Source organism: Engystomops pustulosus, chromosome 7 (assembly GCF_040894005.1).
Source record: "Engystomops pustulosus chromosome 7, aEngPut4.maternal, whole genome shotgun sequence".
NCBI lineage: Eukaryota > Metazoa > Chordata > Amphibia > Anura > Leptodactylidae > Engystomops > Engystomops pustulosus.
The window spans coordinates 45,098,137-45,115,682 of record NC_092417.1 but is presented as its reverse complement, the minus strand read 5'-3'; the positions used below and the strand labels follow the sequence as shown (position 1 = coordinate 45,115,682).

The following is a 17,546-nucleotide window of genomic DNA, read 5'->3' as shown; positions in this document are numbered from 1 at the left end:
GTCATGGGTTTTCTTTCTTTTCTTCCCCCTCCCCGCCATGTATCATCTAGTATCGCAGTCTTAATGGGCTTGTATCAACTGTTTTGTTAACCTGGAGGTAACAAAGTACATTGTAGGGGTCCCAGCATTCAGACACTCATGGAGAACAGGGGGTCCTATTCCCACTAGTTGATGGAACATTGGTTGGAACTTGTATCGTGTCAGGTCATTCAATAGTGTGGGGGAAAATTGCTGAGCATGTGGTTTCCCAAGGGGGTCCCAGCAGTAAGACCCTCAATGATCACATTGTAAGATGCTATTTTGTAAGTCGGAGATAACTTAAAGAGGTTGTACCCGCTATGAGTTGCAAACCATCGTTTTTAAGGAAGGTTTAGATTCTGATGCTCAAAGTTGAACATGTTCAGCACCTAAAGCATGATTTTGTAGATGACACCACTTTAGAAGTGTAGTTTTTAATCTTATTTCTGGAGTCTGTCCTCTCACAGGGCTTTCAGGATTAGTAAAATGAGACTAGTGCTCCCATTCTCTCAAATAGGTGGCGGTAACTGCTTCATGTGGCAGCTGTGATCAGATTGTTAGTACATGACAAGCCTTCTAAATTCTCCAATAACATAATTTACAGTGGGGGCAGGTGACCTACATGCTGGAGAATCTGCATAAGACTATAAAGAAGCAAGAAGACATCAGTTTAATGTGTCCAGATTTTAACTTTTATTTTGAAGCTTTATAAGATTTGTTTACATAAACTTATGTGACTACAGAGTTAGTACTTTCCAGGATCCACTTACAGGGGTGTATGATATCCTGCAGTGACCGAAAACCTATACACCTCACATTTTATACATGGACGCTTCTGAGAGGGTGAGGTCTCCACCAATGCGTATAACATTAATCTTGGAGAAGTTTTTCAACCGGTGATTGTACTGAAATAAGTTCTCATTGTTCACTGCTACTTTATAACAGTCAGGTTCAAAAAGAATTTGAAGCTGGGAAAAGATTAATAAAACAATTATTTGCAAATTACTTCTACAGTGCTCACCTTCAGCCATATACATTATCTTTACATTGATCCCCTGTATTGCACATACAAGCTAACCTAGAGCCAGATCATTACTAAACCCAAAAAAATGTTAGTCCCTCCCTCTCCTCCATACTGTATATACACTCACCGGCCACTTTATTAGGTACACCATGCTAGTAACGGGTTGGACCCCCTTTTGCCTTCAGAACTGCCTCAATTCTTCGTGGCATAGATACAACAAGGTGCTGGAAGCATTCCTCAGAGATTTTGGTCCATATTGACATGATGGCATCACACAGTTGCCGCAGATTTGTCGGCTGCACATCCATGATGCGAATCTCCTGTTCCACCACATCCCAAAGATGCTCTATTGGATTGAGATCTGGTGACTGTGGAGGCCATTTGAGTACAGTGAACTCATTGTCATGTTCAAGAAACCAGTCTGAGATGATTCCAGCTTTATGACATGGCGCATTATCCTGCTGAAAGTAGCCATCAGATGTTACAGGGTACATTGTGCTCATAAAGGGATGGACATGGTCAGCAACAATACTCAGGTAGGCTGTGGCGTTGCAATGATGCTCAATTGGTACCAAGGGGCCCAAAGAGTGCCAAGAAAATATTCCCCACACCATGACACCACCACCACCAGCCTGAACCGTTGATACAAGGCAGGATGGATCCATGCTTTCATGTTGTTGACGCCAAATTCTGACCCTACCATCCGAATGTCGCAGCAGAAATCAAGACTCATTAGACCAGGCAACGTTTTTCCAATCTTCTACTGTTCAATTTTGATGAGCTTGTGCAAATTGTAGCCTCAGTTTCCTGTTCTTAGCTGAAAGGAGTGGCACCCGGTGTGGTCGTCTGCTGCTGTAGCCCATCTGCCTCAAAGTTCGACGTACTGTGCGTTCAGAGATGCTCTTCTGCCTACCTTGGTTGTAACGGGTGGCGATTTGAGTCACTGTTGCCTTTCTATCAGCTCGAACCAGTCTGCCCATTCTCCTCTGGCATCAACAAGGCATTTCCGCCCACAGAACTGCCGCTCACTGGATGTTTTTTTCTTTTTCGGACCATTCTCTGTAAACCCTAGAGATGGTTCTGCGTGAAAATCCCAGTAGATCAGCAGTTTCTGAAATACTCAGACCAGCCCTTCTGGCACCAACAACCATGCCACGTTCAAAGGCACTCAAATCACCTTTCTTCCCCATACTGATGCTCGGTTTGAACTGCAGGAGATTGTCTTGACCATGTCTACATGCCTAAATGCACAGAGTTGCCGGCATGTGATTGGCTGATTAGAAATGAAGTGTTAACGAGCAGTTGGACAGGTGTACCTAATAAAGTGGCCGGTGAGTATACTTGAGTATAAGCTGAGTTTTTCAGCACAATTTTTATACCACTCAGGTATATTAAAAAAAAAAAAAAACTCGCCTTTCTGATGACCATGGCCGTCTGCCTGCCTGCAGTTCCTCTTCTTGATCCCTGCCTGGCAGCGGTGCACAGACTATGACAAGGGCAAGTGGTGCCATCCGTGTGCACGGACTTGTTATTACCAGCGAGAAAGGTTCAAGTAGTGGACCTCCGGTGCTGGGGGAGGGTTAGGGGAGTACAGAGTTTATAATTTTTATGGGGAGGGGGCTGGCTAACTATATACTGGCAGGCTGTGACTAATACATTTTCTACTCCAATCAATAGGTTTTCACAGTTGTATGTAGTAAAATTAGGGTCATCGGTTTATATTCGATTATATACGGTAATTCCATATCCGCCCATACATTGGGTCTGATAATGCAGCCCGGTCACCACAACATACTGATCCATGAAATTCACAATGTTTTTGTTTCTTTTTACCTTGAATGGTTGGTTCTGCACAAATGGAAACTTTGGACTCTTTCGTTCCTCTGATCCCCAATTGCCACGAGACATTGAATTGCGCACAATTACATTAGGTCTTTCGTCAAAACGGGGATTGAAATGGAAAGCAATATCCTGTCCGTCTACAAAGTCAATAACAAACCTGAAAAAAAAAAAAAAATCACAAATTGAACCAAAGAAAGGAATCGGACATCTGGTCTGTTGGTAAAAACAAAGAAAAACCTTGAAGGAAAAAATAAAATGTCTACTAATGCCCTAAGTGATCGCTTCAATATTAGTAAATATATTGTCCAACCATGAATAAATGCTGTGACCTTATTTCTCTAAAAGCAGCAAACTACATATTAGAAATGAAATATCTGTTCATTCATGGTGGCCTTGTAACATATGATGACATCAGTGGATGTGTCATCAAATTTTTGGATATGAGGATGACCATACAAAGGGGCAGACGGTGTAAAGTGACAGCCAGTGTAAAGTCAAGATCAGAGTAACCAAACCTTCTGGTATGTTGTTAGTACCAGCAGGACTGTGAAAATGTATTTATATCCAGCTGGACTTGGATTACTGGGTGCAGTCTCTTACTCCTTCCCAGTCTGTGCTGTGTGCAGTGAAATGTTCACACACAAGTGTTCACCCCAGTCCTCCAAGTCCAGCTACAATCCTGGAAATACATTTTCACAGTCCTGCTACCATACCTCCCAACACCTGTGAAAGGGAAAGAGGGACAAAATGGCGGCACGCTTAGCGTGCCCCGGTGATCCCCCTAAGCCACACCCCCAATCACTCCCTGGCCACGCCCCAAATTTTAGCCATATTATAATAATAAAAATCATCTCAATTAAAAAATAAAAAAAAATTTCCTCATTGGGATTTGAACCTAGAACCTGCAGTGTCCATGAACAATAATAACACAGCGCCCCAACCCACTGAGCTATTAGCTCTGTGATTATCAAGGATTAGAATTTTGGTAACTAACTCCCGGGCTGAGTCCTCTTCATACAAGGGTGGGGGTTGTTGCATATTGCAGCAAACCCCCACTGCTAATAACCGCGGTCGTTGCTTGTACCGATCGCGGCTATTAACCGGTCCGTTGCCGCCGCCATCTTTATTCTGATCGCCGCGCCCCCCGAACGTCATCAGGGGGGGGGGGGGCGGCGATCGGTTGCCATGGTAGCCTCGGGTCTTCGTTTGACCCAAAGCTATCTGGCTTCTGCAGATTCATTACAATGAGCCAGTGGCTCATTGTAATGAATGAGCTGCAAAAATGCCATATATTGCAATACAGAAGTATTGCAGTATATAATAGGAACGATCTGACCATCTAGGGTTAATGTACCCTAGATGGTCTAAAAAAATAGTGAAAAAAAAAAGAAAAAAAAAGCTTAAAAAAGAAAAAAAATTAATAAAATATTAAAAATTCAAATCACCCCCCTTTCCCTAGAACGGATATAAAACATAATAAACAGTAAAAATCACAGACATATTAGGTATCAAAATATAAAAACGGTTACGGCCGGCGGTGACCTCCGAGGCGGGAAATGGCGCCCAAATGTCCGAAATGCGACTTTTACACCTTTTTACATCACATAAAAAATGGAATAAAAAATTATCAATATGTCGCACAGACCTCAAAATGGTAGCAATGAAAACGTTGTCTCATTTCGCCAAAAATGACCCATCACACATCTCCGTGCGCCAAAGTATGAAAAAGTTATTAGCATCTGAAGATGGCAAATTTTTTTTTTCTTTTTTGTACACATTTGTTAAATTTTTTTAAATGTATTAAAACACAATAAAACCTATATAAATTTGGTATCACCGCAATCGCACCGAACCAAAGAATAAAGCTGAGGTGTTATTTTGAGTGCACAGTCAAAGTCGTAAAAACTTAGCCCACAAGAACGTGCACGTGCGTTTTTTTTTTTCAATTTTTCTACATTTGGAATTTTTTTTCAGCTTCGCAGTACACGGCATGTTAAAATAAATAACATTACGGGAAAGTAAAATTTGTTACGCACAAAATAAGCCCTCACACAGCTCTGTACACGTAAAAATGAAAAAGTTATGGATTTTTGAAGGTGGAGAGCGAGAAATGAGCGAAAAAACCCTGCGTCCTTAAGGGGTTAATACCTTGGTATATAGAGAGGGATTTTCTCAGAGATTATTGTAATTATTGCGACTATTATTATTATTATGGAGATTATTATTATTATTGAGATGATTATTATTATTTTTTCTATTATTAATAATCGTCTCCATAATAATAAAAAATAATAAAATTTATAACAATAATAATAGTCTCAATAATTACAATAATAATCTCTGAGAAGATCCCTCTCTATATATCAGTGCATTAGTCTGTGTCACAGTGTGACATTAGCAGATAACATGTCTTAGTTACCAGAAATCCTCAGCTCTGTATCACAGGCCTTATAGCTCAGTTAGTTAAGCTTCTGTCTGCAGTGCAGAGGGTCCCAGGTTCGATTCTCAGCCTGGCCAAAACTTTATGTAATTTAATTAAATAAATAGCTTGTGTCTGGGGAAGCCCTGGAGACCATATATGGACAGATGCTGACCTGAAGCTGATGACATGGTCCCTGCTCTCTCTGCTAAGCCGACACTTCTCTGAAAAGGATTCCCTGCCCGATGTCTGCTCTGGGGAACCCTAGGAGATGCAGTGACCATATATGGACAGATGCTGATGACGTGGTCCCTGCTCTCCACTAACCCGACACTTCTCTGAAAAGGATTCCCTGCCCGATGTCTGCTCTGGGGAACCCTAGGAGATGCAGTGACCATATATGGACAGATGCTGATCTGAAGCTGATGACGTGGTCCCTGCTCTTCGCTAAGCCGACACTTCTCTGAAAAGGATTCCCTCCCGATGTCTGTAGAAGCCATTCTGTACTGTGAGTTCTGGCTTTCAAAGTATTTACTATGCGAACTCAGCGGGACCTGGGGGGAAAATCCGTGACAATCTCATAGCTGCCCGTGACGCGGGGCAGAGGTACGAAAAACGGGAATGTCCCGTCAAAATCGGGACAGTTGGGAGCTATGCCTGCAACTAACAACACACACAGAGGTTAGTGGTTAGTTATTGTCTAACCTTCTCCATAAGCACGAATATACTATTATATTGAGATACCTCTACTAAGTTCAGCCAGCGCTGTGTACACCATATTTTTCTTTAAATATAGAATCTAATTAATAAAATAATTTTCATAAAAATATGAGGACGTAAACAATTTGTAAATGTGATATTGCTGTAACCAGAAGACTCGTGACTTAAACTGGTGAGGGGTGTAAAAGAGTTAAAACACTTTGTAACATATGTATTTTATTTTTCTCCTTCTTACTGTATGTTTTTGTTAAAAATGACTGGAAAATAAATTTATACCAGAAAACCTCGAGCACAAAAAAAGGTTGAGTCATAACAAAGCTCACAGTAACACTGTCTCTCAAAGTATCTGTGTAAGGTCTGGGATGTAAGACATAACTGGATATTATGGCTATTTTACCTTTTGCCAGTTGGTATACCGTGAACAGTCAACACCATTCCTTTTTCAAGTCCGGAGGGCAAGCTTATCTGATGAGGGACTTTCTAAAATAAAACAGAAGAGCAGTTTAACACAGAAACTGTGTATGAGATTTCTTACCTAACAACCTATAGCTTAGTACCAGGAGAAGAGATGGAATAGTGAACCTATAAGTTACCTAAGTATGGTTTCAGGCTTGTAGGATTCCTTTATGACACTTACCAGTGGACCCGGTGATATTGATGGTGCTGATGGTTGTCCTGGTTGTCCTGGTTGTCCCGGAGTAGGAGCTCCTGGGTATGATTGTCCTGGCCCTGGAAAACCTGGATATCCTGGAAATTGTTGGCCTTGCCCTGGTCCAGGAAATCCTGGATACTGCTGGCCTTGCCCTGGTCCAGGAAATCCTGGATACTGCTGGCCTTGTCCTGGAAATCCTGGATACTGCTGGCCTTGTCCTGGTCCTGGAAATCCTGGATACTGCTGGCCTTGGCCTGGTCCAGGAAATCCTGGATACTGCTGGCCTTGGCCTGGTCCTGGAAATCCTGGGTATTGCTGACCAGGGTTTTGGCCTCCCCAAGGGTTATTCTGGTTCTGGTCCTGGCCTTGGCCTGATTGCACAGTGTTTGATTTTGACTGACCAGATAGAGCATCATCAAGCTGGTAAAATAAAAAGGGGTCAGTAACCAAAACATATTGTGCTCATGTGCATATAACAAATCCTTTCATTGTTGACATAACCCTAAATGTTAGGCCTCATGGACATGAACATTGTCAAAAGCCAATCTTCATATATTGTCAGTATGGGCCAGGGCCTTTGGCTTCCGAGGGCCCCAAACCCAGGCTCTATATGAAGATCCGCTACCAGTCTTAAAAAAAAAAAAACTCTCCTCTGGCTTCTCCCCGCACAATCACTATGACGTGGTGGTGTCACTGCTGCGTGACGTCATAGTGTGTGCGCCACGCAGGCAGAAAGAGGAGAAGACAGAGCCATAGGGAGTAAAAGCCAAAGGTGAGTATAGAGGGTTTTTTTTTTAGGAGATGCTCTGCTGTGGAGATTTCATTAATTTAGAGTAGCGGCTGCTTTCCCTACCCAAGGGCTCATACTCAAGTCAATAACTTTTCCCTTTTTTGGGGCAAAATTAGAAGCTTTGGCTTGTACGCGAGTATTAACACTATGAGGAGGCGTTCAGCTGCAGGGAGCACAGAGTCCGGTGGATGGTTTTATGTAATTAGGGAATGTAATTGGCTTTCCTAAATAGATGGGTTATAAGATATAGGATATAGAGTAGTACTTAAGTCCTAACATCCGGAAACATGTTGGTGTGAATGCTGGGGGGGGGGCTCTGGGGTTGGGAGGTGGAGCACATTGGACTGAAAAAAAATATGTGCAAACTGCTTGTACATGTAATTATAAAGTGTCTGCGCCAGTTTTGTGTTGCGGCTGATAACAGATAAAAGGTGCATATAAAGGGACGGGCGAGTGCCAAGTCGGCGTTTACACCAAAATTATAACCGACGTGCGCCACAATGCTGTCGCATGAATAAAGTGCACCAAAAACAAAATTTTGCATACTTCACGAGCAGCCACGGGCTGGTTGTTTGCGGCCCGATATTACAAATATTCATGTGCAGGAAGCCTTACTAGCAACCCAATATGAGAAACACAGAGCCTTGAGGAGCATCTATTACAAATCAACATCTAATAATATCTAAACATCACCCAACATTTTGTATTAGGCAGCAGGAAAATACTTACAGAGAAGTCGTCTGACATTTTTTTTCTGAAATAAAGGGAAAAATCTGTTAACATTCTTTTAAATTAAGATAAAGTAAAATTCAAGCTTAACTCAAAGGCCATTATTGTGAGTATTGCAGCCCTACATGTCCCCATCAGATGTAATATACAAAAGATTCATTGGGATACATAACAAATTATGAAGGCTTGAAGTTACAGGTACAAAGCTTTGTGAGCTCATGACAAGGCTTCTGTTTCTTATCCGGTTAGGGTTGTAGTTCCGTGGAATTGAGTGGAATATATTCTGGGCGCCAGGCGTGGACGCAGCCTGAGTCTGCCACCTCTTGTGTCACCAAGCCCACTCCCTTCCTACAGAGCCCCTAGCAGTAACTTGGTGGTGGTTCCTCCTTGCCATGTAGTTAAAGGGGTTATCCAGGCTTTATTATTTTGCTAAAAGACTGGTGTTGGAGTCTGTAGATACGGGAGAGAGGTTGTACTTACCTCACTCCAATGCTCCAGATCAGCGCTGTGCCTACTGTTACCACAGGTCTCCGGTCATGACCATATTGCAGCAATGCTGTAGCCTCTGTTTGCGTCTTGTGTAACTCTTAACACCTGAACTGAGTGCATTCTGTGGTCATGATGTCTCTGTTGTGTGCAGGCGGAGGCCAGTGGTGACAGGAGAGAAAGCGCTGTTTTTCACAGCATCACAGTGCAGTTAGGTGCACTTTAAAGGGAACCTGTCACCAGGAGACTGATTTGTAGCACTCCCCAGTCCCCACAGAGCATAGTACATACACTGCCAAAGTGTTTTTGTATTAAAAATTGGTTTTACAAAAAATAAGATATGTTATATTGTACCTTTCATTAGCATGTGCTGTGTGACTAGGCAGTTGCCAAATGGGAGGGGCTGGAAAGGTGCAGTTCCCCCCCACCCTTGGGAAACTGCTACTCCATGTGACCTTTTCAAATATATGAAAACACCCATCACTTGGCTTAGCGACGCCCCCTGCTCCTCTACAGTCAATCCCGAGTGTGGGGAGTTATTCATATATTTGAAAAGGTCACATGTTTCCCAAGGGTGGGGGGGAACTGCTCCTTTCCAGCCCCTCCCATTGGGCAACTGCCTAGCAGTGCTAATGAAAGGTACAATATAACATCTTTTTTTCTGTAAAACCAATTTTTAATGCAAAAAACACTTTGGCAGTGTATGTACTATGCACTGTGGGGACTGGGGAGTGCTAAAAATTGGTCTCCTGGTGACAGGTTCCCTTTAAGTGCAAATTAAAGGCTGGACCATTATACAAGCTCTTATACCTCTTGTGTCACCCCCTGATCCTCATAGACTGTAAGCTCTCGTGTCACCCCCTTCATCATGGACTGTAAGCTCTTGTGCCCCCCCTTCATCCTCATAGACTGTAAGCTCTTGTGTCACCCCCTCATCCTCATAGACTGTAAGCTCTTGTGTCACCCCCTCATCCTCATAGACTGTAAGCTCTTGTGTCACCCCCTCATCCTCAAAGACTGTAAAGTCTTGTGTCACCCCCTCATCCTCATAGCCTGTAAGCTCATGTGTCACCCCCTCATCCTCATAGACTGTAAGCTCTTGTGTCACCCCCTCATCTTTTTTTTTTTATAATTGTATTTTTATTATTATTTTTCAAAAATATATAACAAACAAGTTATCATGTACAAATATCACATGAAAGTTTTCCAATAATAAAATAACTAAAAGACAAAAGAAATGGGATCTATTTCCCCTTGGAGTATCAGCAATGTAAATATCCTGTTTGCGTATCATAATGCAAAATCCAGCAGTACCATATGCATACTATATTAAAACAAATACCAAAGATGGCATCAAATCAATGCCTAACCATTCTAAAGGGGTTGGGAAAAAGGGTACAGACAAAGACAGTCATTCACACTCACTATGACAACAATTAACACTTGGGAAGACACTAAAAGGATGGCCCTGTCACTCTCCTCCTCCTGCTCGTTCCTCAATCCAGTAGCGGTCCCATCGATCCCAGGTTTTGTCAAACTGTGGAATACGATTGTTCAGGGAAGCAGTCAGATATTCCATACTGCGAGTTTCTCTAACCCTAGAGAGAAGAGCCATTCGGGAGGGGGGGGCTTGCCTCTTCCAAAACTGTGCTATCAGACACCTCGCAGCTGTGAGAATGTGTAGGCTCAGTTTTGTGGTCGCCTTGGCCATGGGGTGCGGAGAGACGTTCAGCAAGTGAAATAATGGGGAGAGTGGGATATCCACCGCTACGACCTCCCGAAGGAGAGTCTTTACTTCCTGCCAAAAAGGCTGCAACAATGGGCACGTCCAGAAGATATGTTGAAGAGTACCTCCAACTGAGCCACATCGCCAGCAAGTATCTGGTGTGTCTGGGAATAATCTGTGCAGCAAGGATGGGGTATGGCACCACTGCATCAACAGTTTGTACTGGTTCTCCTTATGTGTAGCACACAGGGAGGTCTTAGCCGCCCTATGCCAGATCAGTCGCCAAGTGTCCTGAGATATCGCCCCCCCCACTATGCTCTCCCACTTGGCCATATACAGGTGTGCAATAGGCTCGTCTGGGCTGGGATGGAGTAGTATCATGTAGATATCTGATATGAGTCCAGATGTTTGGGTCGCAGTTTTGCAAATGTGCTCAAATGTAGTGGGTGCCGAGACTGTCTCAGCACTGTCCAGGGATTGTAAAAAGTATCTACTTCGAATGTAGTGAAAATTGGCCGTATGCGGGAGATGGAATTTATCCTGTAGGGCTGCAAAGGGCAAGATCTTCCTATCGCGGTAATCCACAATATCTGCAAATCTAAATAAACCCTTCTCATGGCAGGGTTTAATTTCCTGCCCAGCCCCGGCTTGTTGCATGAGGGGAGTGTGTAAAAAGGATTGCATAGGGGAACACTTAGACACCAGTGGGAACCTGGCCAGACAGGCCCTCCATAACTTAATTGTGAATGAGATAGGGCCTAGTTGGGGATCAGGCAGCGCAGGCGCCTCTTTAGGCCAAAGGTAGGAGTTAGGATGGAAAGGGGCCAGCCACAGTTTCTCTATCTCCATCCACTTAGAGAATGCCAGTAGGGTGGACCATGCAGGAATGCGTCTCAAGTGTGTTGCCCAGTAGTATTTGGTTATGTCCGGCACCGATAGGCCGCCCCTAGATTTGTGAGAGAGTAGAACAGACCTGGAAACTCTGTGTCTCTTTTTCGCCCAGATAAAGTGCCATATTGATGCTTGCAGGGACCTCAGAGCACCCAACGGCACTGCCACTGGCAGAGTTTCAAAAAGGTACAGCAGCTTAGGTAGAATAGTCATTTTGACCGCTGCTATCCTGCCAAAAAGTGAGAGGGGGAGACTGTTCCAGTTATTAAGGAGAGTCCTTATTTCCTGAAAACTGCCAGGAAAATTCTGCCCATACAGTGTATTGTAAGAGGGGGTCAGGAGTATCCCCAGGTACTTGATACTGTCTGCTTTCCAATTATATCTGAATGTGGCCTTCAATTGGTCTACCAGCGGTTGGGTAAGATTGAGAGGCAAGGCCTCCGTCTTTGAGGTGTTCACTTTATAGACCGAGAGACGGCCATATTGTTGTAGCCTCGCTTGTAGGTTGGGTAGGGAGATTAGGGGTTGGGTGATGGTGAGCAAAATATCATCTGCGAACAACGACAATTTAAATTCCTTGTCTCTAACCATAACTCCATGGATATTGGGGTCTTGACGGATAATGGAGGGGTTCAATACAAAGTATAAACAGGAGGGGAGAAAGTGGGCAGCCCTGACGTGTACCATTCTTGATCCGCAGAGGTGGGGAGGACGCGTGTGGAAGCTTAATTTCTGCTGTGGGATTTGAATATAGCCCCCTCAGAGCCTGGAGAAAGGGACCTTTTATTCCAATGTGTTCCAGCACTTGAAACATAAAGGGCCAGCTGAGGCGATCAAACGCCTTCTCTGCGTCTAAACTGAGAATTAGGGCCTGATCTTTTTGCTTATTAATTACATCGATAAGATCAATTGTTCTCCTCGTGTTGTCACCACCTTGTCGTCCAGGTACAAAGCCCACCTGGTCCTTATGGATTACCTGAGGAATCCACTGAATCAGGCGATTGGCCAGTAGTTTTGTGAATATTTTTAGGTCTGCGTTTAAAAGTGCAATCGGCCTGTAATTAGCACAATCGGTTGCATCTTTCCCAGGCTTGGGGATAAGGGTGATAAAGGAATGGGTGAAAGTTGTAGGCATGGGTTCACCTTGTAAGAACGCGTTAAACACTTTTGTCATATGTGGCAACAACACGGGGGAGAAGGTCTGATAGTAAAGATATGTGAGCCCATCTGGGCCCGGGGATTTCCCATTAGGCATTTCTTTGATCACCTCCTCTATCTCATCCGACGTTAACTCTGAGCTGAGCATCTCGATGGCCTCTTAGGGGAGTCCCGGGAGGGAGCAGGAGCTCAAGAAGTCCGATAGCAGCGTTTTTCTAAGGCCCTCATCCAGGGGTAGAGTATTTGGCAGGGAATACAGTTTAGCATAAAATTCTTGGAAGCGAGAGGCAATCGCTCTCGGGTCATGTAATAGGTTCCCCCGGGGATCTCGTATAACATGGGGAGTTTGGTGCTCTCTCTTCTCCCTCAATTGTCTCGCTAGGAGAGAATGGTGCTTATTGGCCTGTTCGTAATACCGTTGCCTAGTAAACACTAGTAATTTCTCTACCTCTTGAGTCTGAACCTCTCGCAACTGCTCCCTAACCTCAATTAACCTCCCTAACCTCAGTCTCCTCCTGGTGGGTTTGGCTAACAGAGCTGCCTCTTGCTTACCAATCTCCTTTCTCAATTCCTTTTCCAGATGGACCCTATTTCTTTTCAATCTGGTTCCCTGTTCTATACAATGGCCTCTGAAGACCGCCTTATGAGCTTCCCATATCATAGGGATAGAGGGGATTGAATCCTCATTAAGCTGGAAATATTCCCGTAGTGCTCCATTTAACTCCTCCTTGATCAGGGGTTTCTTAAGAAGGGATTCATTTAAACGCCAATGACATGCCCTCGTTGTGGTGAGGCCCTCTCTAAGCTGCAATAGGACTGGCGCATGGTCTGACCACGATATGTCTCCCACCTCTGCGGAATGCATCATTCGCAAGAATTGGATGTCTCCAAACCAGTAATCTATACGGGTATGGGTGCCATGTGGTGCAGAGTAAAAGGTAAATGAATGGTCGCCCAGGTTGCCCACCCTCCATAAATCATATAAAGCAAACCTCCTGATGACTCTACGGAAAGCCGCTGAAATAGTGCTCTGTGATCTAGTGGTGGAATTGGGGTCGATAGCCAGCCGGTCCATATTTTCTGAAAAGATTACATTGAAGTCCCCTCCTATCAGTAGGGGTGCGTCACCCCTTCATCTTCATAGACTGTAAGCTCTTGTGCTAACCCCTCATCCTCATAGACTGTAAGCTCTTGTGTCACCCCCTCATCCCCATAGACTGTAAGCTCTTGTGCTAACCCCTCATCCTCATAGACTGTAAGCTCTTGTGTCACCCCTCATCCTCATAGACTGTAAGCTCTTGTGCTAACCCCTCATCCTCAGACTGTAAGCTCTTGTGCCACTGTAATGTAGTATTATGATTATATATTTCCCCTATGATTTGGAATGCGCTACAGAATATGACGACTATGTGATATAGGAGGGTATTTTTGGAATTTTACTCTGTAGATCAAGTTAAGCATTTGGGGGAGAATCATTATGGCACATAGATCTCCACCCTCCCCACCAGTTTCCTGGCTTCTTCGACCCACGTGCCACTTTGGGGCGCGTCAGGGAATGAGGCTGGTAAACCTGTGAAGATTATAGAAGGAATCTCCGCCAGATCAGAGCTGGTCTAAACAGGTTCGACCTGGTGGACACTGCACCCATATTTACTAATAGGCTTAATAGTAGATATGCACTCTACTGCGCCAACGGGGGGAAATTTAAGATTTCCCCCCATTTCTTTTCAGAATGAAAGGCACTTGTCCTTGAAGCCTTAAAGGGGTATTCCCATATAAAAACTTTATGGCATATCCATAGTATTATGCCATAAATCTTAGCTCAGAGATAGGGAACAAGTTAAGGTTTTTCACATAGAAGTCCATAGACAATATTGATGAACATTCATATACCCTGCCCTATGATTGCTACTTCAGCACTGAATCCAGATATTGGGGTTCCTCCACTTTGAAACCAGAATAAAGGGGTTGTCTGGAGATGGAAAAACATAGAAACTTCCATGCGAAAAGAGCGCCACATCTCACCATGGATAGTGTGTGGTATTGTGATTTAGCTCCACCCTTCAGCAATACCAGTACACATCATGGTGAGGTCTGGCTCTGTTTTTGGAAGAAAGTAGCCATGTTTGTCAACCTATGTAACAGTCCCTTTATGGTTAGTACAAGAAGGCAGGTAGGAGAATCATTATATTCACAACGGACAACGCCGTCATTCTTATTCCACCAGAAGAATGGATCTTGCGGCAACATTTTGTATAATCCCTTCTGTAGAACTAGAAAGATATTCTATAGAGAGGATTACGGTAATCCTAATGTTGTACTTTGCAATTCAACAACATGACTCATCCCAGTCTATGGATAATTCAGCCTGAGGGGAAGGATAGGACCTGTATGTCTCATCATCGTGTTTCTTCTGGGTTACACCCATACACTGTCATTCTGCAGCTATATTAACTGGACTATTCTTGTACATAGTATCCAAACAGTATTTTTCCCAGATATCACTATTTTTTAATAACCTCTTATTGTTTTCTCCGAACAGAATAAAATTTGGATTGTTCACTGAGTAATGGGTAACTAATGGGTAACTTGTACAATGGTAACAATGGTAATGGTGCAATTTTTGGGCCGAAGGCTTATAGAAAGTGACTGCCACTGCCACAGAGATGGGCAGGAATAGAACCGATCCTATCTTTTGTGGGTAGTCAGAGCGTTCTCGGTGCTGTGGTGCACAGTACCTTGCGGTGTACGTGCCCTACAGAAGTCACAGCTTGTGTAGCTAGCTCCCAGCCAAAGTACACGATTGTGAGGCCTAATACTAATACATCTGTAACTGTCTATGTCTGCTAAACTAAGGGGAATTGGTGCCCAGATAACCTACCTCTGATGAAAATTGGGCTTACAAAAGTTCCATCAGCAATGGAGAAATATAGATCTGCACTGGACCTATATTCTCTATCTCCTTGGTTACACACTACGAAACAATCATATGGACATACCTATCAACTCCACATTTTGCATTCCCAAAATTTTGGCAGGCGTTTTACATGTAGTAACTTCTTTAGATATATGTGTTACGTAACCAACTACAAAACCAAAATTGTTAGAATTTATCTCCACTACAGGGAAAGACCAGCAATAACATAGTATGAACACTCATCTATGTCTCAACCTTGTGGAAATGGCTCTTCTTACCTGCCTGTATTATACTGGATATGACATGCAATGCCACACCTCAGCCTCAGCCTAAAATTATAAATTACTGCATGTGGGTGCATATACACATCATATAAGAACTTCATATACTCAGTTCTTCGACAGATATAAGGTGTGTGCTGATGAAGGTCATATTTTAAGGGCTTTATTGCCATTGAGTTTTATGTTTAACTCTAATTTCGTTGAGAGATGACAAAGCACTTGGTTATCTTCCGATCGAACGTATTGTGGCCCATTTTTGCAATTGATAGGGATCTCAATTAATGTTGACTGCTAGGCCCCATGCACAGAGCTGCTAAGCAGACTTTATTGGAAGGGGTTCCATGTATGAAACCATCATTTCTCTTGACGCAATGCTTCCTGAGCACAAATGCTTCATACCAACCATGGAGCATGCTATGTAAAGCTTTATTTAGTTCTACAATTAATTGCATACAACGGTTTAACAATACCCTGATCTGTTCAACATAAATCCATAATAAAGTAAAACTTTTAGAACTCCGTGATATCTGCAGTCTCATTATTCAGTCTAAATTGTGAAGCCGAACAAGCTGTAACCTGTACTTGTTAAGCAGCTATGATATGACGTGCACAAGACTTGTCCTCACATTCATTTAAAGGGACCCATGAACAAAAATTCCTACACTGTGTCCTCATTATAGGGCCTGAGGGGTAGCACATTTGACACAAATACTTGCTGATGGAGGTACGATACAAGGGTCTAGCACCTATTACCAAAATAGGTTTACTGTTCTTGGACTTTAAACAGGGACAAGACCTGAATATGCTTATAGTGTATGGAATTCTTATAAAGATACTTGTGTCGTACACCTGGCACCACAGCAGAATCAGTGTTTTTCACTTTTGGACTTTCCACTGGTCTGACGTCAGAGAATAGGTCACATCAGCCTTCACCTGGATCGTAGTTGTTGTGCCTCCACATAACAGTCTCATCTTTATCCTTTTTTGGAGGACGTGCATCATGTTTTTTTTTCTAGCCCGACAGATCGTCACTGATTGTAAGCTCTTGGGAGCAGGACTCTCCTCCCTATTGTTTCATCTGACCATGTTATGACTCTGTGATGTCTATTTGTACATGTACCCCATGATCTGTAAATCGCTGCAGAATATGATGGTGCTATAGATATAAAGATTTATTATTATTTATTTATAGAGTAATACGTTATTATTCTGTTTCAAAGTTAGACACCTTTACATCTTCCATTTTGGCAGAGGAAGGATAAGTAGTACATTCTCTACCCATGGAGAAGGGGGATTAATTTCGCCTACAAAGGGTAATTATTCACATAGGCAATTGCAGCTTTGCCCTTTAGTTTCTTAATTGGCAAACTTGCAAAACAAGCTATGACATTCATAATTAATAGTAGTTTCTTAAATGAATAACGAGCAAAGTTATATGCAAGTAAATACTCACAGATTGATGGAAACTGGAACCACAAGCTGAAGGTCAGAAAAAAAACTCAGCACAGGCTCCACAGCAGTCACAGGGCTGATATAAAGAGGTCTTTGAGTGTGGAGAGGAGTGATAGTGCACGCCCAGCAATACCACACCTATCCTGGCTCATCTACCAAAACCTGAAAAACACACCCATTATGTCAATACAAGGAAGCGGTACACAAAAATCTGACATTTTTACATTCTTTCAGTGGGAGGGCACATATTTAAGTAGCATTTACTTTTACATGGAGTGAGAGAACATCATATAAACCCACCCTCATTTAAAGGGACACAATACCCTAATCTCTATCACATCTATATTTCCACTGCAATTGAATTATAATTATTATTGTCTGATTTGGGGGCAAGGCAGACTTTTTCAATGTGATGACAGACACATGGATACTAGCAACTGC

At 43.1% G+C, this 17,546-nt stretch overlaps 1 protein-coding gene across 1 annotated transcript; it reads right to left on the bottom strand.

Moving 5' to 3' along the window:
- Window positions 1-687: 687 nt before the first annotated feature.
- LGALS3 (galectin 3) lies at window positions 688-17,241 on the bottom strand. The gene is made up of 6 exons (XM_072115724.1): window positions 17,107-17,241; window positions 8,195-8,219; window positions 6,661-7,095; window positions 6,421-6,503; window positions 2,876-3,041; window positions 688-986 (listed from the first exon to the last, which is right to left on the bottom strand). The coding sequence occupies exons 2-6, from the start codon at window positions 8,210-8,212 to the stop codon at window positions 831-833; spliced, it is 858 nt and encodes a 285-aa protein (XP_071971825.1). The 5' UTR covers window positions 8,213-8,219; window positions 17,107-17,241; the 3' UTR covers window positions 688-830.
- Window positions 17,242-17,546: the final 305 nt, after the last annotated feature.